The sequence below is a fragment of the Apodemus sylvaticus genome, chromosome 6 (assembly GCF_947179515.1).
Source record: "Apodemus sylvaticus chromosome 6, mApoSyl1.1, whole genome shotgun sequence".
Classification (NCBI taxonomy): Eukaryota; Metazoa; Chordata; class Mammalia; order Rodentia; family Muridae; genus Apodemus; species Apodemus sylvaticus.
Window position 1 is genome coordinate 113,056,220 of NC_067477.1, and position 26,682 is coordinate 113,082,901.

A 26,682-nucleotide genomic window follows, 5' to 3' on the forward strand; every position below is an offset into this window, starting at 1 on the left:
AGTTCCAGGATCAGAGAAACTGGGTGTTCTCTACAGGACTACAGGAAATGCTGAGCTGTCCATTTGAAGAACTGTCCAGAATCAAGTGCACAGCCCCAGGTCTGAACTCAGCTGCTGACCACCAGGCCCCTCTGGGCGTGCATGTGGCTGTATAAGCCCTGCAGCTTATGATAATACATGTATTGTCTTATGAGTGTGGACATTGTTAGTCTGAATTGGGGTCTGGGAGCTAAGATAAGGTTTGTACCTGTACCCCTCTTGGAGACTGTAGGAAGATTCTGACTTTCCTGTGTCCATGTAATAAGACCTACTGTGATTATATATCAGACACCCTGAAACCCCAATAACCTCCCCACTTCACATTAACCATGTCTTCAATGTCCCTTTACCATGTATAGTAAAGTACAGGGAGCAATTTCAGCTTACCAAAGAGATAGAACATAAAAGTACTACCAAACTACTGAAATGTGACTTTGACAATGGCAATGCAATCACAGAACAAGCCTGGACTGAACATAACCGTGTGCTAAAAAACAAAAACAAAAACCTCTCCACAAAACTCTAACCTAGCCCTGCACCTCACAGATGATATTCAAAATTCCCAGGACATAGCTCAAGATAACAGACAAACACCAACCAGGCTGCACAGTTGCTGAAGTGATTCTAAGAAATAAAAATCCTCAAGATTGAAGAATAGGAAGAAAAAATCTTTATTCAAATGCATGGAGGGGCTAAAGAGGTGGTTCAGTGGTCAAAATTAGAGCCCATGTTGAGCCACAAGGATGGAAAAGTCTAGGTCCTAGCCACTAGGTAAGAAGCTAATACTCTGTAGATACCTGTTGTGGGTCCCTTCACCCCTGAGCAGCTAGGCTGCCTGGTGACATTCACCTGCAGTTCAAGTATGTGGGAGGTGACAAGCTCAGGAGTTTAAGGTCAAGCCTGGCAGCTTGAGGCCAGTCTAAGCTAGCTGAGTGCCTGTCTCCAAAAAGCCAATCAAACAAGGAACATTTCAAAACGGCCTCAGGAGACCATTAAAGGATCAGGAGTTACAGGAGTCTCAAGCAGCCACCCTGACAGGGAATAAAAAATATAAAGTTTGGAACTGGACCAGACTCTAAAAGCCATCAGCATTCCATAGCGAATGTTGCAGCTGTATCTGTCACAGATAATCCTTTTCCCTAGTAAAGTCTAAGTGATCAATAATCTAGGACCTACTGTGATGGTCAGTTCCAACTGTCAGCTTGATTGCATTAAGAAATACCGATGGTGTTAATGGGGCACATCGCTGGGTATGCCTGTTGATGGTATTTGCAGAGAGCTTTAACTGAGGCCCATTCTGAATTCTGTGTGTGGCAACCCACGGGCTAGAGCTCCATACTGAACAAAGACGGGGAAGGAAGAGGCCATCACAGCACAGATGTTGTCCTTCCAGAGCCACTCCCAACACTCACCCTTCTCACCGAGAAGGACTGTAGCCCTTTGAACTGTGAGCTAAGATACCCCTCTCCGCCCCTCACTTTTTGGTTGGGTATTTGGTTATAGCAAGGAGCGACTCACAGACAAAACCCCAGGACAGAACTGTAAAATTAAAGCATGTGATGAGATTTCTTTCATAACACTGTACAATGCTCAAGCAGAACATTGGGGGTATATCTGGTAAAAATGCCCAGAGACTGGACACATCTGCTGTGCTAACCCTTCCGTGTCACCACCACCCCACAAAGGCCTCCTTTGTCTGCTGCCCCTCTCTCTCTTCGCCAGCCCTGCACAGTCCCAGCCTCCCTGGGCTACTCTGATTCTGTTTTTCTCAAACTGCAGTTCCCAGGATTCCAAACAAAGTTCTACTATGGTTTTTGAACTTCATTAACATGGTGGATTCCTTATCAGAAGCCATGGGGTCTGTAAGGCCCTGAAGTAACATTTGAAAATGCTGAAAGAACAGAACTGTCAACCCCAAATTCTCCATCCAATGAACACTTTTTCAGAAACAAAGAGACTCTCCGATGAGGGAAAACTAAGATATTGCCCTTCCTAGACTTGCTTCAAGGGAATCCTGAAGAAATTCTTTAAATTGCATTTACTTGTTTATGTATTCATTTCTCTGCATGTGTGCTTGCTTTCACACACACACACACACACACACACACACACACACAGCACACCACGTACACGTGCACCATGGTGCACATGTGGAGGTCATATGACAACCTGCAGGACCCAACTCTCACCTTCCACTGTGTAAGTTCCAGGGATCAAACTCAGGTCATCAGCCTTGGTGACAAGTGCCTTTACCTGATGTTCCATCTCACTGGCCCTAACGGACATTCTTTAGGATAAATAAGGAAACATGGGACTAAGGAAACATGGGACTACAATGCAGAAGGGAAAACAATAAATGTCTGTTTAAATGAAGCAAATTATTTTTACCTTTAAGTTCCTAAAAGTATTTGTGACACTTGAAAGAAAAACATTGTCTGATGGAGTTTCCAATGTATGTAAATACAATTCATATGACAACTATTGCATATGGATTAAAGACTTCTATATTTTGTACAAAATGGAAAAAAATGTTAATTTTAGGTAGGTTGTGAAAACTATGTAAAGTGTCAAAGAAACCCCCTACAAGTTGTTTAGAGACAGCCAGAAACCCAGGAAATTAAAATGTAATAGCAAAGTTATTTAAATAACCTAAAAGAATCAAAGAGAATAAAAAAGGAGACAAATAGAAGGCATAGTAAAAACTGTAGAGTAAAATCCAAATATATGCTCAATCACTAGCTGTGAGCCCCTGATCACACCCATTAGCATGGCTACTCAGCCCCTTCTTCTCCTAACCCACCCCTACCCTTCAAAAATCCAGAAAATAACACGTATCGGTGAGGTTGTGGGGAAGTTAAAACTCTGTGCACCTTCTGTGGGAATAAAAATGGCTCAGCCGCAGAGGAAAACAGTATGGTAATTCCTCACAAAATTAAAAATGGAACTCCCATATGATCCGGTTATTCTACTTTTGGACATAGCCATAAAAGAAAATGAAAGCAGGGACTTCAAAGGATATTCATAGCATTATCTGAAATAGCCAAAGACAGAAGCAACCACACAGCCATTGAAGGGTGGGTGGATAAACAGAATGGGAGCGTATTCCATAGAACAGAATACTCAGGCTTTAAAAGGAAGGAAATCCTGTGGGCTGTTACACTTGGGATAAACCTTGATGACAAAATGCTGAGAGAAACGAGGAGGACAATAAAATTCTTGCTGTACAAGCATGAAGATCGGACTTGGGTGCCCGGTGTCCATGCAAGAAGCGGGGTGTAGTGATGAGCCTTGGATCCTAGCACTGGGGAGTCAGAGACAGGCAGAGCCTTCTAGCGTGATAACCTGCAAACCTAGGGTCTAAGGAAAGACCCTGTTTCAGAAAGAAAGAAAGAAAGAAAGAAAGAAAGAAAGAAAGAAAGAAAGAAAGAAAGAAAGAAAGAAAGAAAGAAAGAAAGAAAGAAAGAAAGAAAGAAAGAAAGAAAGAAAGAAAGAAAGAAAGAAAGAAAGAAAGAAAGAAAGAAAGAAAGAAAGAAAGAAAGAAAGAAAGAAAGAAAGAAAGAAAGAAAGAAAGAAAGAAAGAAAGAAAGAAAGAAAGAAAGAAAGAAAGAAAGAAAGAAAGAAAGAAAGAAAGAAAGAGAAAGAGAGAAAGAAAGAAAGCAAAAAAGCAAACGAGAGAGAGAGAGAGAGAGACAAACAAACAAACAAGCAAAGGAAAGGTGGTTGGGATCTGAAGAATGATACCCAACCTTAACCTCTGGCTTCCACAGATACATACACATTACACACTCATTCTACACACGTACATGTATCTATAGCATGCACACTCACGTACTGATCAGGAAACTAAACATGAAGTCAACGATTGCCAATATCTGGGGCTAGAGACATGCATGGCTCAGTGGCTAGAATTCTTCTCTTATAAAGAACCCAGGTTCTGGGCCCAGCACCCACAAGTGACTGTAACTCCAGTTCCAGAGGTTCCGATACAGTCTAGTCTCCAGAGACACTGCATGCTCAGATGTGCATATGCACATATAAATTACATTAAAAACCTTCTGCATAGTATTGGAACAGAGAGAGATTATCACCACCAAAACAAAACAAAACAAAACAAACAAACAAACAAAAAAAAAACCAGAGATTAATACTAACAGAGATCAGCAGGTATGGACTCAGGAGCTAACTTGAAATGATTACCATTTCCTAGTGGGACCATTTTAGCACAACAAACAGCAATAGTAATGACCTTGACCCATGCTGGGGGATGGAGAGATCCTTCAACTGAAAAGAGCACCCTCTGCTCTTGCAGAGGCTGTAAGACCAGTTCTCAGCACCCACATGGAGCGGGTAGGGCTCACAACAACCTGTGACCTGCTCCAGGGAATCTATCATTCCCTTCTCTCCTTCACAAGGACTCATGGGCACAGACCCAACAGAAGCACACAGACAAACAAACAAACAAAAAAAAGCGAATGCACCTCGGACGCTTAGTATGTTTAAATCTATGAGTTCATTCACAATCTAAGAAGCCTAATTCATAACCTGCGGTTGATAAGAGGATAATAAAACTGGTGGGGATCTTAATGAGTGACCCATACCAATGAGTCTGACTTCCTATTCAAAGTGATGCTCTTCTGGGACATGGGTATTGGCAAGAGCCACCTCCTGTCACCCTTTACCTAGAAACCATTTGAACCTAGAAAGCAAAAGCATCACTGGTGTGGACTCAATCACAGAAGCATTTGGGTGGGTGGCAAGACCATCAGGGACAGTCAGCTAGGAGCACAACCACGCCATCTCATTCCTGTACTGCCCTGGTGTGGTGGGTGTACTGCTGGCGTACAGCACAGCCAAGCTCGTGACACACAAGAATGTGGAGCACCGGGTGAAGGAGTTCGTGGGACAATGCAGACAGCAACTGACATTGTACTTATGAGTAACAAGAGTGACCTGCGTTACCTGTGCCTGACAAAACATGGCTGTGCCTTTGCAGAAATGAGCAACCTGTCCTTCATTGAGATGTCAGCCTTGGATTCCACCAACACAGACAAAGCATTCAAGAACACTACCACAGAAATCAGCCATGCTGTGTCACAGAAGTAAATCACTGACCACATGGCCCAATAGGAGTTTCCTGGCAACGATATGGTAAACATTGACGTGCCACCTGCCGTCAACAGATATCCAGCAAATTTCGATGCTGCCAGAACCTGTAATCACCCTGCAGCTCTGCCCACAGTGCATGCACATCCTCTGTCCTGGGTGGTACCAGCCCCTGCCAGCCCCTCTGTGGCAGGCTGCTCCCATCCTCCTAGTGAATGCTACTTGCCAGCCAGCTGGCCCGGGAAGAAGACTTAAGTGGCATCTCTTGTCCTGCCTGCTTATGGGAAGCCAGAACCCCCTGCTTATAAGCCTGCTCTCTGGTTTTACGGGCATCTTGTTAGGTGGGGGAGGAGGTTGATAGGATGGACAAGGCCAGCCAGAGGAGCGGAAGATGGGCAGGACCCAGCATCTCCTAGTTTCCATCGCAGTTTCCAGAGTCATTGCCTCCTTCCCTCTCTGGCCTGCATCTCTATCCTGAGCCCTCTCTTTCCTGACACCCAAAGAAACAGCCATTAGGGGTTGGACAGACGGACAGGCTGGGCTATGGCTCACACCACCTGCACCAGCATAACCAGCACCAGCATGGCCGCCAGCGTTCCCTAGCCTGCCCTCTCCAGCTCCTACCTGTAGGGTTATGCTAAGAGACCCTGTCCTGCCTCTCTCCTCCTCCTCCTCTCATGCCACAGTGCTCTTCCTCTGCCCGGTTCGCACCCCATCCCTGACCCCCATCTGTCTCCTCACCCTGTCTGGTCAGGAATCTGTTCCCAAGTGAAGCAGCATCTGGGTGTATTGCGTATACAAATGTTCTTATAGCCTTTGGTATTTGTTATTGTAGAGAAACACTGATTCTTTGTATAAGTTGTAAGATTTGTGGAGGAGGAAGAAGAGAAGAGGAGGAGGAAGAGGAAAAGGAGGAGGGAGAGGAGGAAGAAGAGAGAGAGGAGGAGGGAGAGGAGGAAGAAGAGGAAAAGGAGGAGGAGGAGGAGGAGCTGCAGCAAGAGCAGCAGAAACATGGTTGGAACCAAAGCAAAGAGAATCATTAACCCCCTTCCTATACACTTGTACCTGTGGGGAGTAACAAAGAAGAGACGCTTTTCTTTGTACTCTCACTGATAAATAGGTAAGCAGAGGTTACATAAGAACTCATTTTGCAAATCAATCATGGCATCTAGGAATAGAGTATCAGCCACTGCTGACATCACAAAAATCCAGGCAACATGTGTCCCTAACAAAAGAACACACTGCCACTGGTAAAGCAAACTTGCAAAAAATAATAACATCAAGAATACTGGAATCTGATTATGCCTCTAGATCAGTGCTGCCCAGCAGAAAGCTAATGCAAATATAACCACATTATAAAGTGTTAGGTAATAATACAAGTTATCTTAATAAATGTGTGGTCTATATGGTGTGCACACATGGAGGCCGGGGGCTGGCATTAGTTGCCTTCCCTATTTTCCCCCCAGTTCAGTTTCTGAATCAGGGCCACTGATTTGGCTAAACTAGCTGGCCAGCAAGCCCCAGAAACCCTTTCTCTGTCTCTCTGGTCCTAGATTTACAGGGGCATACCCTTGAACTCAGCATTGTACTTACATGCTTGCAATCTAAACTCTGACCTTCATGTTTACCTAGCAAATACTTTACTAAATCATCACCACAGCCCATGTTTAATAAATTTAACCAAATATACAAATAAGGTTATATTCATGGAGAAAAAGGAGCAGGGTAGGCAGAGGCATTCTAAAGGGTGGTTCAAGATGTATCACTGTTTCTTGGGGTTACACCTTATATAATCCATACATTTGCTTTAAAAACTTTCTTGTAGTTGTTATCTTATGGAAAGATATAAACTCAGTAAGGAAATACATGGGACTACTTGAGGCTAACAGTTATTGATCTCTTAAACTTCACAATACTCTTTCCTATCTGAAAACACCCCAGTCTTTGCCACCAGTGGTGGGTTTCTAAAACACTTAATAAAGACAGACACTTTTAGTCTCTTAGAATTCTAACCAACTAACCCTTGCTTCTCCTTCCCACTGTCAGCCTCCACCCTCCTCCTGTGTAGCAGGAAGTACCTGGGTGCTCACCCTTGTCAGACTCCCAGTGTTCACATCAGGTTGTGCTACTTAGTTATCTAACTTTCAATCTGTGGTTATCCTCAGTGGTCCCTGGTCACCTTCTCCATCCCCGATGTACGAGCATGTTGCTTTTCAGCCACGTGAAGGATGTGGCTTCAAAATGTGCTGAAGGATATTTTCAAAATCCTTCCCTCAACTTGTCCCCCTCTTCAGTTAGTGCTTTCTCTTTTTTTCTGGAAGTATCCAGGATTTCCAAGTTACCAAACACACTTGTTATAGAGACGTAGCTTACCTTCTCCACAGACGCATCTGATAGTGCTGTTTGGAATCTACTCTTTGCTGGCACTCTTTTGATTAGACACGATCAGTGTCAGTTCTCAGGCATCATTGGTTTTCCCTCTATTTTCAGTCTGCCTGGAAAATACTGTTTAGGCAATCTGATTCATACTTGTGGTCTGAACAGCCGCTTACAGGCAGCTAACCTCCAAGGTCAGCTCTCAGTTGCCCAGACTTCAGCTGTTGTATCTAAACATCTGCTGGACCTGGATGTCTCAGTGCCTAACAGTACATTCATTCTAGTGTGTTGGAAGACCCAGGCAGACAACAGCAGCCCCTCAATGCTAGCCTCTAGTCACTGACTCCTGGTGATCTTGCCTCCTCCTTGTCATCACTATTCTACCTTTTTCTATTTGAGACCTGGAGCATCTCACATCTGGAACAACAACAAAATGCCATGTGAACACTAATACTACATTCTCCTCTAAAGCAAACTAAAACTGACCACGGCCATCCAAATGTAGCATTTGCCTGTTTCTGTGCTTTTTGCTTTTGTTTTAAGGCATGTAGCTCAGGTTAGATTCAAATATACTTTATTACCAAAAATGGCCTTGAACTCCTGATCTTCCTGCCTCCGCCTCTCAAGTTCTAGACTACAGGCGTCCAGCACTGAACCTGGCCTCTAGCCTTTCAGTATCCTTTTGACTTTGCTTGAAATGCTTCCCTTTTCTTTTTTACTTTCCAATGTTTCTTCATTTTTCAAGATGCTATTAAGACACCATACCCATCAGGAAGAAAATTTTCCTAACTGCCTGGGATGAGTCTCTTTTCCAGCAGTGCCTCAACTAAGCTGTCATCACAGCATTCAAGGTTTCTTATTCTATTCAAATGTCTTTCTAAGGGCAGAGACTGTGACTGGCTCCTTTAGAAACACCAATACCTAGCACATACTTGGCCTAGGACAAGCTTTCTTGCTAAAAGGAGATGCTTTTAAGCTATGCTTCGTTCCATAAATTAGTACTAATTTAATGTCTGAGACTGTTTTTGTCATGTCATGGTCCTGTTCAAAAACTGTTAAGAACGCCACAGGATGAAGCACAGTACCTTTAGCCTGGCCGTCTGCCAGACTCCAAGCTTCCTGCGTAGTTATCTCATACCGTAACTCCTCACTAGGCACTCTGGTCTATTCAATATTCCAAACTGGCCTCTTCCCCCAGAAAATTACAACCCATGACCATGGCGGTCCTCCTTCCTCAGCACCGAGCTCACTAGCAAGAGCACTATGAGGCTATGAAGAGCACTGCTGCCATGACACCGGAATGGAATGTTCACCGAGTTCCCATGCCACCAGCAGATAGTGAGACTTAGGCTTAGATCATTTATTCAAGTCCTAAACCATGGCTTTTCTCTAGTTGCACCTTCCTTCACCTTTTGTGTCTTACAGCTCTCTGAGAATGAGGAATGGACGACAAGCTACCACAGGATTTCTTTCCTGGAAGCTTTTACTGTGTCTGTCTATCAATGGTCTCACCTAAGACTTTAGACAGTAACAGAATATTTTTATTGATTATTGGAAATTTCACATGATACACCCCAATCACACTCACTTCCCGGTCCTTTCAGGTCAACACTTGAGACCTTCCCTAAATCCAAAGAAAAGAAAAAATACCAAGTCCAATTTGTATTGCTAATTTATATTCACTGGAGCATGGTCAAACTCCCAGGGGCCAGCCTCTTTTAAATAAACAAAACAAAAAACAGACAAACAAACAGACAAACAAACAAACAAAAACCCTAAATCCTTTCCCACCCTTGCTAGAAGCCATCAACTGAAGAGCTACACTTTAGCATCCCTAGAGTGATAACATTCTAGTTAGAGCAATTTCAGTAAGAAAACTTGGATGTCTTGGGCCAGTGAGATGGCTCGGCAGGAAAAAGTGCTTGCCACACAAACACGATGGTGCAAATTCGATTTCTCAAACCCAGAGTGGAAAGAGAAAATCAGTATAATTTTCTTGAGCTGCACCATGGCACACATATACCCTCCACTCCAATACACAATAAGAAAGTAATTTGTTAAAAAAGAAAATCTGGGTGTCTCATGATGTTGGACATGTGGTCTTTGGAGTCTACCATATACATTAACACCCCAAAGTGGCCCTACATAGACAAGACATAAGCTTTTGGAATAAAAAGTACTGTCAGAAAAGTAGTGGGCACTAATTTGGCATCAATAGTTGCCATTAAGGCAAAACCAGAAGGAAGCCTGAGGGTCCCAAGCCCCAAGCATTGTCACAAGGGGAGAGGGGGACAGCTGGGAAACTCTTACAAGAACATGTTGTCCCCTCTCAGTTCTTACATATACAGCACTGGGCTAATGGGAGGAGACTCGAGGGTGCAAGTGGAAGAGAGCAAAAGGAGTGACTATATTCAACCCCTCAAAATCATTCCTAAATACATGCATCGCAAGTGAGATTTCTATCATGATCATCAAACTACAAAATACCAAATTCAGCGCTTAAAAACAATAAAGGGTAGGATTAACCAATGCTCACTCTATTTTCTTTCCTTAGCAGAGCAGAGGCTACTTAAGGACAAAACTGTATCACCTGTCAAGCCAAGACAGAGGCCGCCGGTGGGGTCTGAGATGTGTCAAGCATGTGTACCTGTAAGGTTTAAGAGAGGGAAGTTGTGTTAAAAAAAAAAAAAAGAAAAAGAAAAAAAAAGAAAAAAAGAAAAGAAAAAGAAAAAGTAGCCAAAGGTCACTCAGGTCTAAGAGTATAGGCATAGCATAAAACAGATCAAAATTAATCTCTGCCATTTCTGTAGTTTCCTATGAAAAGGAAAACTGGATAAATAAAATTCAACTTTATTTCCAAAGTCCTAAATGTTTGAGCAATTTTAAGGTCTTTTTTTTTTAATGAACATTCAGATAACAAAACAATTTTTTGAAGCAATCCACTTGCTTCTGTCCAACATATTTTAAACAATATAATATCCAATTAAATTAAAACCATCTTCCTTAAGGGGGAAAAAACCCCAGCAATAATAAAACCTCTCAGCTAAGAAATCCAGAGGCATGCTTAAAATCAAAAAGAAATACTTAAGAAGATTTTGGGGGTACTTAGTAAGCACAACATGCACACTTTATAAAACTAATTACTTCAGCCTGAAAAGCAGTACTGCATATGAAGCCAACGGTACTCACAATCATGCTAAAGAAAGACATGTTCTTATCATCTTTATTCAAGTATTTCACAGCAGTTATATTACAAATTACAGTAAATGTTCAAATTCCAGAATTCAAAAATTAAATAATTTACTCCAAACTAATGTAAAATGAAGTCAAATGCAAAACATCAATTTAACACAATTCTAAATTAAACTACAAACCCAATATAGACCATAGTTGATGAAGTGTACTTAATCTACAAAGTAGACATACAAGACCAAAACCAAATAGGACTCCCAAAGTCTAAACAACCAAATGTACAAAGTATAAAAGATGTAGGTACAAGCTCAAATTCAAGCTTACAATATGATTACAAATAATAATTAAAACAACAATGGCATTCAGCTACGGAACCTGACACTGAAATACCTATTGATTAGCACCATAGCTGAACCAACTTAATCAAAACAAGAGAAGAAAGGAAATTACCACCCCACTCCCTAAAAATAAAACCCAGTAAACCTACAAATACATTGGCATACAAGAAAAATCAAGTCATGAAAGGATGTTAAAAAATCACAGGTAAGATTCAAGCTCAAAAACACAATTTATTCCACAGCCGTCAGTTTCAAACCTAAAGCAGTTCCCTCAGCGGCATGGAGCTCCCGGGTCCCCGCGCTGAGCACGAGCTTTTGCTTGGCTGGGCTGATGCACATCATTTATTGATCTGAGAGTAAGGTTTTACACAGGAGCTTATCGTTTATAATGCTCACATAGGAAGTAAGAACAGAGGTCAATTTGTACATTATTTTTGCCAATGCTATACAGCAAAAATTAAGAACTTTACAGAAAGGTAAACAAAACTGAGTCGACTTGGATAATTTCACGAGCTGCTTTAATCTAAAGAACCACCAGATATCTGTGAAACAAGCGAACATGGGGTAGTTTGTTTCTCTTCGGGGGAAGGGGCCTGAAGAGTTGGCGCCTTTCAGCTCATTTCTCCCCCCTTGGCGTGAGACTGGCTTTGTCTTTGAGACCAAAACTGTTCAAAGTGGCAGTTCCTATACTGAGTTTACCTCTGATTTCTCCATCTACATCAAGGGTAAACATAAATTAAGACGTGATCTTTTGAAAGCATTTTTAAATGTCGTACATAAATGAATTTCCCTTGTAAAACTCACTGATGGCTAAAACCTTAATTCCCGTGCAGGATTCAGAAACCCACTGAGAATGTGTGCAGATTTCCCCCTTTCACAAATGCTGCTGTTACTTCAACAGAATGCTTCTGAAGTAGAGAAACTGGAATAAATACTAAAGAAGAGACAGAGCAGCAAGAACCTGAGACTTGCAAAAACCCTTTTACCAGAAACTTGCTACAAAAAATCTGCTACATCTTATTTCATCAAATCTTTAAATTCTGTAACAATTTCCATCAAAATACAAAATGCTAATGTCTTAGACAGTAAAATAGTTTGCACTGGTATGATGGTAATAAATACTAAAGAAAGCATGAAAATCCTCCCGGTAATCAAATTAGAGGTTTCAAATCACCTCTCCTTTAAAATGGTTCATCGTTAATCACACTTGCCCGCCTTAAAAATACAGTGTGTCTACATGGTAGCATCTTGAGTTACATGACTGACTAAATGTCATGAAAACCTCACACTAGATATAAAGAAAAAGCATGAAGCCAGAAGGTGGTGGCCATGCAGGGGACTGCAAGGGAGCACTTGGGAGTGCCGCGGCAGTGAGGCTGGCAGCCGCCTGCATGCCGCACAGCCAGAGACAAGCAGACAAGTACCGTAGCTTCAGCATGTAGACGGGGCAAAGAGAACTAAAGACAAGGAGCTGAGGTAGCCCTGCGTCTCTGCAGCAGTCCTCGACCATGTGCTCGAATTAAAACCCAATTATGTGTTGCATATATTGGAAAGACACACCTGCAACTAACAGCTATAAATAAAGGAATACAGCAAGCCAACTTGTCTGCAAATTTTTTTGTATTTTGTTTAAAAATTATCTCATTAAAAAAAAGTCACTGCATTCTCTTTGCCTCTTTGCAACTGCCTAGACTGTGTTTCCAAATTCTTTGAAAGTTTTGTAAAATTAGTAAGCCATAATTATTTTCAGATAAGTACAATCCACAGAAATCACTCAACAAGATCCAAAATGACTCCAACCAAATTGTAGCGCAGTGAGGACGTGATTGCGGGACAGGCTTTAACGCTAGCACTGCTGGTCAAGGACACCAGAGCTCACTTGCAACTCTACAGAAAATGGGCTTTACAAAGTTTCAGACAAATTCTCTTTTTCGTCTATTTGGCAAGTTCTGGCTTTAAAACAAAATAATAGCAACTGACTACACATGAAAACTATTTTTCTCTGGTAACTCAAACATAAATAACTATTAAATTGCATCTGACAGAAAAATGGCCACCATCTATTTATTTTCTGGTCATCATTGTCAGCAATATGGGAAAGTGTGTGGGTTTTGTGGACTGTGTATCATGTGTTGCTGTTTTAGTATGTGTTTCTTAACTAAACAAACCACAGGAAAGCCTGCCAGCCTACACATTATGTGGCTTACTGAGTATACTTGAGTATCTTGATTGTTTTGAGAACACGACAGGCATTTAATACAGAATACTGTTGTCTCTTAAAGACATTGAGTATCAAACTTATTTTCAAGGCTGTGACCAAAGAAAAGATTCTAATTAATTTGCTACACATGAGCCCATCGATTAATCTTCATCCTTCTCAAATGAATAAAAAGGCACATTAAAGGCAGTTCTAAAGAGTCTAACCTAGTTTCACCCAGTTTCTTCAGCTGTTCACCAGAATACACTATAGCCAACTCTAAAACAGGTTTTAGTCCATTACCCAGGGTGTAAATGAGGGTGGGATACAATTAGAGATAGAAAAGAGGAAAAACAAACAAACAAGCAAGCAGGTCGCCCATGGTTTTCAACAATTCAGCACAGTTACAACTGCCCCATTCAGTTTCCTCCGGTTTGCTGGTCTGCATCCTAAGAGAATCTCCAAGAGTGCAGAAAAGAGGGGCAGAGCGAAAGCAGTTTCTGTAGCACCAAAATCTCCAAGCTGTGGGGTTGTATTTTTTATTTGTGGAAAATACAACATGTTTCTGAAGTTTTGTTTGGTTCTTGTAGGCTGGTTGGTTTCAGGTACCTGAGACAATAGCACCAAATTCAACAGAGAAAGAATGAGTGAGCGAGCACTTTACACCAAGGCTCTGCGCATAATTGGTGCAATTTGAAAGTGAATGGCTCAGAAGACCGCTCATTGGGAGCAGGTTGGAGAGGGTAAACCACTCATCAGGAGAAGTTCATAGGAATGTCTCAAACATATGAGCTGTCCTTTCCATCTCCTGCAAGAGAAAGCAACACGTTATCCCCATGGAATTCCTCACCATGAACGAACTCACATCAAATTAAGCTTTTAGACAAAGAATCTGAGATACAAGTTCAAATTTGAATACTTTTATAGTAATGCTGCAAAACCATCTGCCCCAGACAATTCTAAGTCCTTCTTATTTTATACTTTGGCAATAGGGATGACAAAGACAGCAGCATTCAATGAGTGACTTATGATGCCAGATACTGCACTAAGAATATATTCCAAATGTACTTACATAAGTAAGTATAATAAGTGCATGAGATATATATGCATGTACATATAAAGTGTATATAATTCAACCTAATTCCTACAGAAATGTTGAAGGACTGTAGACAGGTATTATTATGAAGCCCATCTGAAAGGGGAAAAAAAAAAACTAAGGCAAGAAAAGAATAGTCTGACCGCCACTAATGTAGGACTAGATTATAAAGGTTCCAAATCTCATTCAGAGAAATATGCATTTCATTCAAATTTCTTTGAAAAAATGTGGAATTAAAAATATATACACTATACTTACATTAGGATAGGCAAGCACTAAATATATCTTTTTAACCTTTATACAGCTCCAACAAAATCTGATTCTGCATTAATACTAGATTATTGTCTGATTAATCAGTTAATCTATATGATCAATTAAGATCACTCCTACTAAGTGGCTTATAATTTATTTCTGGAAAAGAAATTCAAATTATAAAGCAAACTATGCAATATGATCAAAATTTTAAATCCATATTCACGTATTAGTATATATTATAGACATTTAGGCATTTTAAAACACTGAAAGTCATTCCAAATGACAAATAGATACCCTGTCAGGTCAAAATAGCAGTGCTGGTGACACTGTCCTAAAAGAGACATTGGCCAAGTCAATAGAAGGATTGTTGTGCTTCTGCCTCACAAGAAACCATACTTAATCCTCCAGGAACCTCCCCTAAGCAGCACCCAAAGTCAGCTACCTCTGGCAAGGGCACCTGGCTCTGGATTAATCCAGACCACCTGTGTCAGATCCCCACCCTGCTGCCTTTCCTATAACAGCAGCTTGCTTTCCCACCATCTGTTCTTCACTTGCCTGCCCCCTCCCCCAGAGACAGCCTTAGTGTTTGATCCCAATAAATCTCACTTATAATATCCTCTAGAGGATATTATAACGTTGCAATGTTTTTATTTTTTCATTTCTGGAGGCTCCTACATATTATATAACTTGTATAGCTTTGAAAAAATGTAACTCATAAAATGTGGTTATGAAATAATTGGGAATATCAGGCTATTCAATAAGATCCTATCTCAAAACAAAAACAAAACAAAATATGGTTGAATTTCACTAGTCTAGAATACAATCAAAACAAACACATTGCGTTTGATTGTGTTTCTTTTTTCTTAAAAAAAACTGTATATACTAACCATGTGCAGCATGTTTTGGAATATACTTTTGTATGTGCATATATATATGTATACACATATATTTATTGTCTCATTGTTTCTAAAAAATGTGACAATAATCTCTTCTAGTGGTTTTAAGTTCTCAACTTATTTAATCATAACTAGTATATATTATACAAATTAGCATGATTCATTATGATGTTTCCATATATTCATATATCATGAACTGATTGTGTCTGTAGTGGGCTACTGAAATACAGTTATAGCATCTTATGAACACATTCCTAAGAATACTTTAATTGCTAAAACTATGTTGAGTAAAAATTCATCTCTGGTTACTTAGACCAGCCATAAATTCCAATAAAATAAATGTGACCCTAACCTCAAGGTTATAAGAGCTACCTGGCCACTTAACTGCTACCTCTCTGCTTCTGTAAACAATGCTTGCTTGCTGCAGATGTCCAAAGCTGCTTTTGTGCATACATCATAATTGCCATTCTTGTCTTTAAAATCACAAACAAGCAGGAGATCAAGGTGGCCTCCTTTTTTTTTAATTTTTAATTTTTATTTTTTATATTCAACACAATATATATTTTATATCAATCATAAAAATAATGGATATGTTATTAAATGAACATAAAAAGATTTAAGTCTTTTTGTTTGTTTGTTCATTTTGTTTTTAGTAGAGCTTAAAATCTTGGCACTTACTGTGGTAGAAATCCAAAATAAGAAAATTTTTAGACATTAGAGTTCATTGTAATAAGACTGTACTTCAAATTACCTCACATCACCAAGGGATTTTTACCTCCATACTATCTAAACTAAGAGCTGACAGTTCTGCTGTGCCAAGGAATGAATTGTACATACAATTACTTGGATACAGATTTCCTGCTGTGGTCAAAGCTATTTGACTTGAGTGATTGTCATCATTCTCAGCCCACAGGGAACAGGTTACATGCATTTAAGAAATGGTGTGTAGCTGGGCGGTGGTGGTGCACGCCTGTGATCCCAGCACTCTGGGAGGCAGAGGCAGGCGAATTTCTGAGTTTGAGGTCAGCCTGGTCTACAGAGTGAGTTCCAGGACAGCCAGGGCTATACAGAGAAATCCTGTCTCGAAAAAACCAATTCCAAAAAACCAAAATAAATAAATAAAATGGTGTATTAAGATGGTCTATCCATGAAGTCATTCATCAACTGTTTCAGTGATCAATGGTTCTGCTTGGAGGGTGGCACGGACATTAGGTGAGAGTAAGATTCTGGTTCATTGGCTGTGATGATTTTGAAAAGCATTCATCTCAGAAAAAGAGTAACTTATAAGCTCATCTTCTTCAAAACTGATACAATAATTATAAATATCAGGCAAAGCATTCAGTCTCACTCTTTGTTGTTCTCTTACAAGCCACCTCCCAAATTAACTGTCTACATTTCTTTTGGCTTTATAAATAATTTTGAAATATGTAAGCTGTTCTGAAAAGCATAGTATAGTATAAAAACATTAAATAAACAACCCTACTTATAGAGAGGCTGAGATAGGAGAAGCATGATTTCAAGACCATTATGTGGTACACAACAAGACACTGTCACATACAAACAAGCAGAAAGTGTATATGGATTGTACAATATTGGACCTATTTCTCCAATTACCAAATTAGAGAGACCATTGGGTGACAGCCAACAAATTTCTAATTCCTCATATTTTAAAATTTCAATCAACTAGGATATGTTGGTAATATTAATTTTCATATTAAGGAAAAGTGATAGTTACTTCTGTTATTTTTGTTGTTAAAAGTGGAATTATGTTTGTGTGGGTTTGTTGAAAGACTACTTTCTTGCTTTTGCTAAGGTGTAGTTTCTCTCCTTGTGTTGGAGTTTTCCTTCTATTAGCCTTTGTAAGGCTGGATTTGTGGAAAGATTGTGTAAACTTGGTTTTGTCATGGATTATCTTGGTTTCTCCATCTATGGTAATTGAGAGTTTTGCTGGGTATAGTAGCCTGGGCTGGAATTTGTGCTCTCTTAGGGTCTGTATGTCATCTGCCCAGGATCTTCTAGCTTTCAGAATCTCTGATGAGAAGTCTGGTGTGATTCTGATAGGCCTGCCTTTATATGTTACTTGACCTTTTCCCCTTACTGCTTTTAATATTCTTTGTTTAGTGCATTTGGTGTTTTGATTACTATATGACGGGAGGAATTCCTTTTTTGGTCCATTCTATTTGGAGTTCTGTAGGCTTCTAGCATGTTCATGGGCATCTCTTTCTTTAGGTTAGGGAAGTTTTCTTCTACAATTTTGTTGAAGATATTTACTGGCCCTTTAATTTTGGAATCTTCGCTCTCTTCTATGCCTACAATCCTTAGGTTTGGTCTTCTCACTGTGTCCTGGATTTCCTGGATGTTTTGGGTTAGGAGCTTTTTGCATTTTGCATTTTCTTTGACTGTTGTGTCAATGTTTTCTATGGTATCTTCTGCACCTGAGATTCTCTCTTCTATCTCCTGTATTGTTGGTGATGATTAGGAGTCATCTATGACTCCTGATCTCTTTCCTAGGTTTTCTATCTCCAGGGTTGTCTCCCTTTGTGATTCCTTTATTGTTTCTAGTTCCAGTTTTAGATCCTTGATGGTTTTTTTCACTTCCTTTGCTTGTTTGATTGAGTTTTCCTGTAATTCTTTAAGGGATTTTAATTCTTAAGGGCTTCTACCTGTTTACCTGTGTTCTCCTGTATTTCTTTAAGGAAATTGTTTATGTCCTTCTTAAAGTCCTCTATCATCATCATGAGAAGTGATTTTAGATCTGAGTCTTGCTTTTCTGGTGTGATGGTGCATCCAGGACTTGCTATGGTGGAAGAATTAGGCTCTGATGATGCTTGGTTTCTGTTGCTTATGTTCTTATGCTTGCCTCCCGCCATAGGAAGGACTATATCCTTCCTATGACCCTGGTTATGTCAGAACTCCTCAGAGTCAAGCTGTCTCTGTGATCCTGTGGTTCTGGGATCCTGTGATCCTGAGATCCTGGGTATGTCCAAGCTCCTAGGCAACAAGCTGATCTCAGACCCTGAGATCCTGGTATGACCAAGCTCCAAGGATCCTGTGATCTTGGGTGTGCTAGAGCACCTGGGAGTGGAGCTTCCTCAGGGTGTTGTGGGATTGGCTGCAGAGTTTGTGCTCATGGTCTGCTCTGTGCACCAGCTCAGACAGATGGGAAGAAACCCTTGTCACTGGTCTGGTGGAGTTCCTACATGCCTGGGTCTCGCTGGTCCCAGTAACTCCCAGTGTTGAGACACATGTTGTGTCCTCCTCACCTTTGATCCTATGATCCTGGGTGGGTTAGAGAGCCTGGGGGTGTAGCTTCCTCTGGATATTGTGGGACTGACTGTGGAGTTTGCGTCCAAGGTCTGCCAGCTTCCTGATACTATGCTTGAGACAGTCGCAGTAGCAGTGACTAAAGACTCCATTTGGCTTTTCCAGGTATCTTGGGACTTTTTCTTTTCAGGTACCCCATAACAGTGTCTATCTTCCCGTCTTCTCTCCACCCAGGCCCTAAGCACCCAACCCAGCTCCAAGTCATCCAGAACTAGTACACTGCTTGTTTTCACATATGAAACACAACATGTGATAACATGCATCTTTAAGGACTTGCTTACTTTACTAACATCATCTCCTCCAGTTCCATATGGCAGAACTATATCAGTCTTCAGAGTTGACCAGTAATCCATTGTATGTATGTGCATGCATATGTATATATCACTTTACTCACTCATCTGTGGATGGTAACTCAGGCTTGATCCAAACAAATTTTAGCTTTGGAGAATAATGCTACTACGACAAAGTGTCTCTTCTCTATATTCTGCTTTCATTTATACTCAGTAAAACAACAGAACAGTCAAATGGTTGCTCTGTTTTGTTTTGTTTTGAAGGTTTGTTTGTATTTTGAGAAATATCTATATTATTTCCCAGAGTCCTTATATTAACTTATATTTCCACTGACAGTGCCTATTCTCCACACTATTGCTAGCATTTGTAAATGTTTTGTACTTTAAAACCTGCTATTCTAACTGAAGTTGTTGGGAGCAGATCAAAGGAACTTGTCCTAAGTATTGCCATTTTGACCTCAGACTCCAATTTACCTAAGCTGAACAACTCTCTCTCTAGTTCCCCAAGAACTGTTGTCAACCCCCTCTCTAAGCAGCAATAGTTCCCCAAAACTTAATGCCTATTCTTAACAACAGAAAGAACAAATAAATTTGATTGGTTGGACAAAAGCATATCCGATGTCAGCTGACATTGATAAAAACTATAACTGTAACTTGGCCCAGAGGATTGTGGGTTTTACACTTATAAGGGCTTTTCCCTCCCAATAAATTGCATGTGTGAGGTTTGTTGTGCAATGTGACTTAGCCCAGCCAATAGCTAAGAGACTTTGAATTTTTAAAGAGATCTTGGACTTTTAAATTGTTACAATTTAAGAATTTTTAAAGTTATACTGTTTTATATTGCAATATTACTACTAACATGAGATCCTGGGGACAAGGTTATGAATAGTGGTATGTTTTTCTGTTAAGCTGAAAAGGGATCAACTGGGCTGGTTAGTTCCATTAACTTAACACCAACTACAGGCACCTAGAAAGAGAGAACCTAGAATCAGGAATTGCCCCCATCTGGCTGACCTGTGGGTACATCTACAGAACATTTTATTGATTAATGTTTGATGTAAGAGGAAAGTCCTACCCCTGAGCAGGTGGTCATGAGTTGCACAAAAAAGCAAGCTGAATAAGCCATAGAATCAAGCAAATAAAATAAGTAGTATTCTATATCCTCCTGCCTTGGGTTTTTACTTTGACTTCCCTTGTTGATGGGCTACACAACCTGTGAGCCAGGTTAACTCCCCAATGCCCCTCCCCCCACCTCATCCAAGTTGCTTTTGGTCAGTATTTTATTATAACAATAGAGAAGCAAACTAGAACTATGATGTTACCCATAGGTTTATTATACATAATTTCTAATGAGTAAAAATTTCAGACCTAATTTGGAGTTTTTAATAATATAGTAGTATTGATTTTTATGAACTTTTCCTGCATTTATTGAGAAAATAAGCCTTCTTATCTTGCATTGTATTTATAGGGATATATTACATTTACTATTTGCAATATATTAAACCATCTTTACCTTCCTGAAATCATAATAATGCTTTATGATCTTCCTGATTGGCTACTGAATTCAGTTTATTAGTATTCTATGAGGATCTCAATACTGATATTCATTACAATGTTTGTCTGTTTTATGTTACTGTTGGGTTTTAAGAATAAGCAATGCTAGTCTTACAGAATAAATTTGGAAATATTCCCCTTCGGTTCTACAGAAAAGTTTGAGAAACATCAGTGTTAGTTCTTTTTTAAAATTTTTATAATAATCAGTGTGAAGCTATCTACCTTATAGAGATATTTACTACTACTAATTCAATTTTATTGCTTGCTATTGGTCTATTTCATTTTTAAAAATATCCTGGAGCTGGCAAAATGACTCAGCAGGCAAAGACATTTCCAACCCTGAGGACCTGAGTTCAGTCCACGAAGTAGAAGAGAATCTCTTCCCACAAGTTGACCTTTGAACTGCAATGTGCACTGTCTCCTCAGTGGTTTAGAGTTGTTTGAATGTGTCTCTGGTACGGGCTGCTCTGTTAGTGCTGTTAGTGTCTGTTTCTGATTTTCACATATGTAGGTCTTACATATCTGTCTTCCAGTTACAAGTATGACGTCAAAGGCTTCATGGAGAAACCATAGCACCAACTTGGTGACAGTCACACCTAGCCTTGTTAGCAATGTATGATAAGACAAAGTACAGGGACTACTAATGAAGTTCATCCTTACAGGTGTAGTAGTGTTTTTTAATGATACTATTGCAGGTGTGCCCAAGAGTAGACGTTCAGACCCACACCAACATCCCAAGCTGTGTGTGCTTAGAGGTGGAAGCAGCTTGAGATTTTTCTCTCTGCTCTTATTACTTGTTGTGCCCACCACAGATGGAGGAGAGATGTGGGGAGTCGGATGCAGCTGTAGCTAAAAATTTCATCTAAGGTGAGATGCTCAAAAAACAAAACAAAACAGCAGAACATGGCTAGTGGCAAAGTTTTCTCTGTACTTTAACCTATGCATCTTGGCCACAGGCTATCATTGACAGAACCAAAATAGTACAGACTGAAACTTGTGTGAGTCAGTGAAATATCAGAATTCTCCTTTTGGTCTTGTTAGTAACAGACACTTTGTATGTTAGTAACATACAAGACAGTGGAAGAAGGGTCACAGGAATCCTACAAGAAATCCTGGCACTTCCAGGAAACTATATATGACAGACTATATCCTAGGTCTCAGAGGTCTGCCTCCCCAGAGCCATGGTTCTTATGGACAGCACCCTCTGTCCCTCTCTGTACTGTAATGTCCTTCCCCCATGAGGTAGCACTCTCTGTGGTTTTATGTCAGTCATATGACTCATGTGTCATTTACTGACATATGAGGCATGGCATATGAAGCAGCCAGAAGTTGAGAGAAGCCAGTTCAGGGGAATGTATCTGGGGTCCCAGAGGTAAGAATACACTGGGGTTTCTGCCTCTAGAGCAATCTAAATTCAGAAAATTGGTCCCTTCTTAAAATAGCTGTGGTACTGGGAGAACAGGTGACAGAATATTCTGCTTGCTATGCTGCAACTATCCCAGTTCTCTAGATTTTCACAAAGTGTCTGTTTCCTTTAATACTAAGGTTCAGCATTCTTCCCTGGTCATTTACCTCAATTTGGAGCTCTAAATGTACCTGCTGTCTGGTTCTTCGGCGTTGTAGACCAAGTGTCTGGTGCTTCTAATCAGTCATCTCACCCTCAAAAATAATTTAAAATGCTATCTTGCTTTGATTCATATCTAATGCTCCAAGGCTAAAGGTGTGATTCATTGGTAGAAGGCTTGCTTAGCTTATGCAAGGCCTGATTAATGTTCAACCTCCAGTACCACAAGACAACAAATCTAATGTTATTGCATGCAAAAAAACAAAAACAAAAACAAAAAAACCCAAAAAACATATCCTCTCCACATAAATCTTTAATCTCAACATTGGAAAAGTTTCTTTAGAATAGGAAATTTCTCATGCTTTGCATCCCAAACACCTAGCACAGTATCTGGTACTGAAAATTCTTGATATGAACTAATAAATGAACAAGGAAAATCAAAGTTGTCCAGCCCATTCACCGGGTAGAGATGAGCAATTTAGTGAACAAATATAGGGTTACATTTGCTCAGGCGACAGAAAAAGCAAGAGTACAGACTAAATATGTTAAATATATGAAAAGAGACAGAAGTTCTTCTATGAGGAAGAAATTCCCCCGTGGTCCAGAGCCATTGAGGAAAAAAAGGAAAGGCCTATGTCTAAAGCGCGTAAGGTGAAGGGTAAGTGCTGTCCTCTGGCTGTTTACAGGACAAGGTCTGATCAAGCAAAAGGTTTTACAGTGCTTCTCCAACAACTAGTATACCAGTGGATGGCAAACAGGCCTCCATCCCTGCCTTCACATACACTGTGTTTGTTTTAAGACAGGGTTTCATGTACCCCAAACGAGCTTCAAACATGCTAGGCAAGTGATGTACTACCACTGAGCTACAGACTCAGCTCCCAATTTTTCTAATCTTATATCATCACAGCTTCAGTTTCTTAGTTTAAAAGAAAAAGTAATGGAATTAGCACACATGTGGTACACATACATATATGCAAGCAAAGTATTCATATACATTAAATCATTTAAAAATGGATTCAGTAACTTTTCTTCTTCTTTAAGTCAAGAAAAGCACATGCTCTACGGATGAAGTAGACACACTTACCTCCACAAGCTGAGATTTGTCATAATCTTTACGATGGCGGTAGATGCACTGACTAAGGAGGGAATATAATCTCTCAAGCTGATCGACTGTCAGGTTGTTGCTCTTATCTACCAACAAATCAAGCAATTTCTAGGGGGAGAGAGGAGAGAAATCCAAAGAAAGATGATAAGATGTAGTTGATATCACTGGACAAACCACAACTATTACATTAAAATGCTTAGACTACAGGCCCTGTAAGACACAAAGTGACATCTACGGTTAAAAGATTCTAGGCTTCAGTTTACTAACTTCAAACCCTTGAAATACACTTAACTCCTAGAAGTCCCTAGGTTAAAGTAACAATTACCAAAAGTAGTTTTATTACTGCTTAACAAATATCCAATTCTTATTCTGGTCATTGAAATAGACTGTCAAGAGCTAAGCATACCTGCAGTCTCTCATGATCAACTATCAAAGGTGGCACAGGCTCAGATGGCTCTTCTGGAACCAGTTCGAGATTTGTTGATTTTGCCTGCTCTAAAATTAATTTACGATATTTTTTTACTTTAGAAGCACCTATAATTGAGAAGGGGAAAAATGTACTATAGTCAGTAAAAGTAAAAGAAAATCATTATTAAACAAATATAAATTATTTTTTCCATGACAAATATTTTTGGAGTAAGAATGTGGTTTTCTAAAAATAATAATATTTATTATCATAAACAGGGGTGCCTTCCTTTTTCAGTATGAATAATCCAAAATTAAAGAGAACTAAACTGTAAGTATGAAAGCAAAGTAATACTGAAATATCATATTAGTATTTATTAGTATTGAAATATCAATATGTGATACATATATATTCATGAAAAAGAAACAGAAAGACATCCTTGATTCTAAGCACTTGGTTATAAAGGGTAAGAGATGACTCAGTAAGTACAAGATTTGCTCTGTATGCCTAAAAACCTGATCTGAAACCCCAGCACTTGAGCTACAAAGAAGGTTATGGCTACAAGTGCTGCGCTGCAGTGCTGGGGAGGTGGATTTAGGGTCAGTGCAACTTGCTGGCTGTTGACTTCCAGTTCAGGGAGAGACTCTGTCTTTAGGGAACAAGGGAGAGAGTAATAGGTCAAGATACCTGTTGCCTTCCTCTGGCCTCTAAACATGAACATGGGTGATACCTGCATTTACATCACATACAGCACGTGTGCGCATGCGCACTTACACACACACACACACACACACACACACACACATACATGCATGTGGGGTGGGGACTTGAATAATACTTTTCTACTTCTCAATTCTATTATAGAGCTTAGAAAACTGGCAGGATAAAATTCTTTTCAAAATGGCCTAAATCCCAAACTAAAACTGTAGTCCACACAATTTTACAGACATGCCACAACTTCAAGACAGCCTAGCATATACAGAAAGAGAACCAACCTATTCAGGTAGGAAATATACTGAAAAGAGCAGATCTTCATTTCACCCCATCTCATGGTGCAGTAAAGAACAATGGTGGGAAAAGATGAGCTAGAAAACCTATACTGCCCTTTTCTGCTTTTCTTAAGGAGATCATAGTCATGAGAAGGTGGGGCCTACAGAACGCTCTGCTTTCCTAAGAGCAAGGTAGGTCAATAGTGGGTCCGATATTCCTTCTACTGCTGCCACAAAGCAATGAGACCTGGCTGGATCCAAGACATCCAGTCTAACAATGACCCCCTACAGCAAAAACACTGCAGCACATTAGTAACCGAGAGAGGCAACTACTTATTACAAATCCAGCAACAACACATCTTGAAGTTTAATTTACAAAATTTAAAATAAGGCATGGGGAATTAGCTCAAAGTTGCACTATTAAACGAACAAGAGAATGGCTTAATCTCAGTTTATATGACTCTAATATACTACTACTCTGATAGCCAAACCTTCTCCTGTCCTACCCCATTCTAACAACTCTGCTGTCAGAGTTCTGCCTTCTTTACATATGTGAAATGAACTGCAAAGCCTTTAGAATAAGAGTGACAGACAGATAGAAGAAGAGTAAAACACCCAGAAAGCAGTGTATTCTGGAACAGGAAATCTCTGAAACTTTCAGCAAAATCAAATGTATCTACAGTTATTTATGAATTGGACTGAAAAATGTTACTGACCACTCCCCTCTGAGAATCTATTATTTCTACTAGAAACCGACAAAATATGTACTGAATTAACTGTGGCATTTAACCCTTCAGAAGCTGTGTTAAGACCTCCGCTCTACCTTCTTTATCCAGCTCTGTCTCTTTCCCCTCTCCATCAGGGCCAGGCTCCGGCTTCTCACTGCTGCTACATTCCAACACTTCTAGTTTCTCAGGAGCAGCTCCAGGATTTTCATTCCAAGTTTCTGGTTTGTCTTTTAGCTGTTCCTCCAGAGCAATCTCTTGTTCAGAACTAGATTTTCCTCCACCATCAGGCAGAGGAACTACTTCAAGAGCTCTGCCATTCTGACACTCCAGAACAGGAATTCCTTCAAAGCTGTCAGTGGAAGCCTCACCATTTAGGCAGGTGCCTTTAAGGAAGGGCTCCTTCTTAGATGTCTGCTCCGGATTGAGGGAACTGCTACTGTGAACGAGCAGAGATTCATTTGAACTCTCCTCTTCAGTTGATGCAAAGTTCTCTTTGGTGCCCGCTCCACTATTCAACCTCTGACCCTGGTCCATATCCATGATGTCACATGAAGATTCATCATTGGTCATAGACAAGTCTCCAGTCTCTTCTCCATTTTCCTCGTGGCAGTCAGTGCTTACCTCAAATTCTCCATTCTCCAGCAACTTCCTATCCTCTGTGTGGTCATAGTCTGTAAACTTGGTGTCTTCCTCATCTTTCTTTAAATTATTGACTTTCCTTTTCTTAATAATTCCTTTACCCCACTGTGATCGCCGCCTTGATTTTCTCCGAACTCGAACTGTTTGATAAGAGGGGGGGGGCATGTCAAACTTAAGAGTCTACATCTATTTTACATTATAGTAGACTCCCCACCTCCCAAAAAATAAATCCATACTGGTTAAATACAAACAAAAACTTTTGGCTGATGATATCCATGCTAACTAATTCTCACAACCTATAAGGAAAATGAAGTTAAAGATAAACTTAGATGAATGCTAACTTTTAAATTTTTACTTAGTATGAATTTGCTTGGCATTAACCTTTCCTACTACTACAGATTCTACTTTATAGCCATTTCTAATTTTCAACACTCAGGGATTAACTATTTAATACATTTAGGGAATTATTATATTACCAAACTGCCCAGAAAGTCTGGGGCCAGAGCCTTCGATTTCTACCAGGAAGATTAGTATGTTGCTAGTAATAACATGCAAGGACAGCACCTCAACTATGAAGAAAACAAAACCCTG

The 26,682-nt window shown here is 40.0% G+C and overlaps 1 protein-coding gene across 3 annotated transcripts in view; it reads right to left on the reverse strand.

The window, feature by feature from the left end:
- Positions 1-10,715: 10,715 nt before the first annotated feature.
- Atad2b (ATPase family AAA domain containing 2B) overlaps positions 10,716-26,682 on the reverse strand; it is a 129,251-nt gene continuing 113,284 nt past the window's right edge. For 2 of the 3 annotated variants that reach the window (XM_052186150.1, XM_052186149.1), the window contains exons 25-28: positions 25,548-26,231; positions 23,736-23,863; positions 23,309-23,437; positions 10,716-14,053 (exon numbers count right to left, since the gene is read on the reverse strand). In XM_052186150.1, the coding sequence (XP_052042110.1) occupies positions 14,012-14,053; positions 23,309-23,437; positions 23,736-23,863; positions 25,548-26,231 (983 nt within the window). In that variant the 3' untranslated portion in view covers positions 10,716-14,011. The remainder of the gene's footprint in view (positions 14,054-23,308; positions 23,438-23,735; positions 23,864-25,547; positions 26,232-26,682) is intronic. The other variant, XM_052186151.1, reaches the window with a different exon arrangement.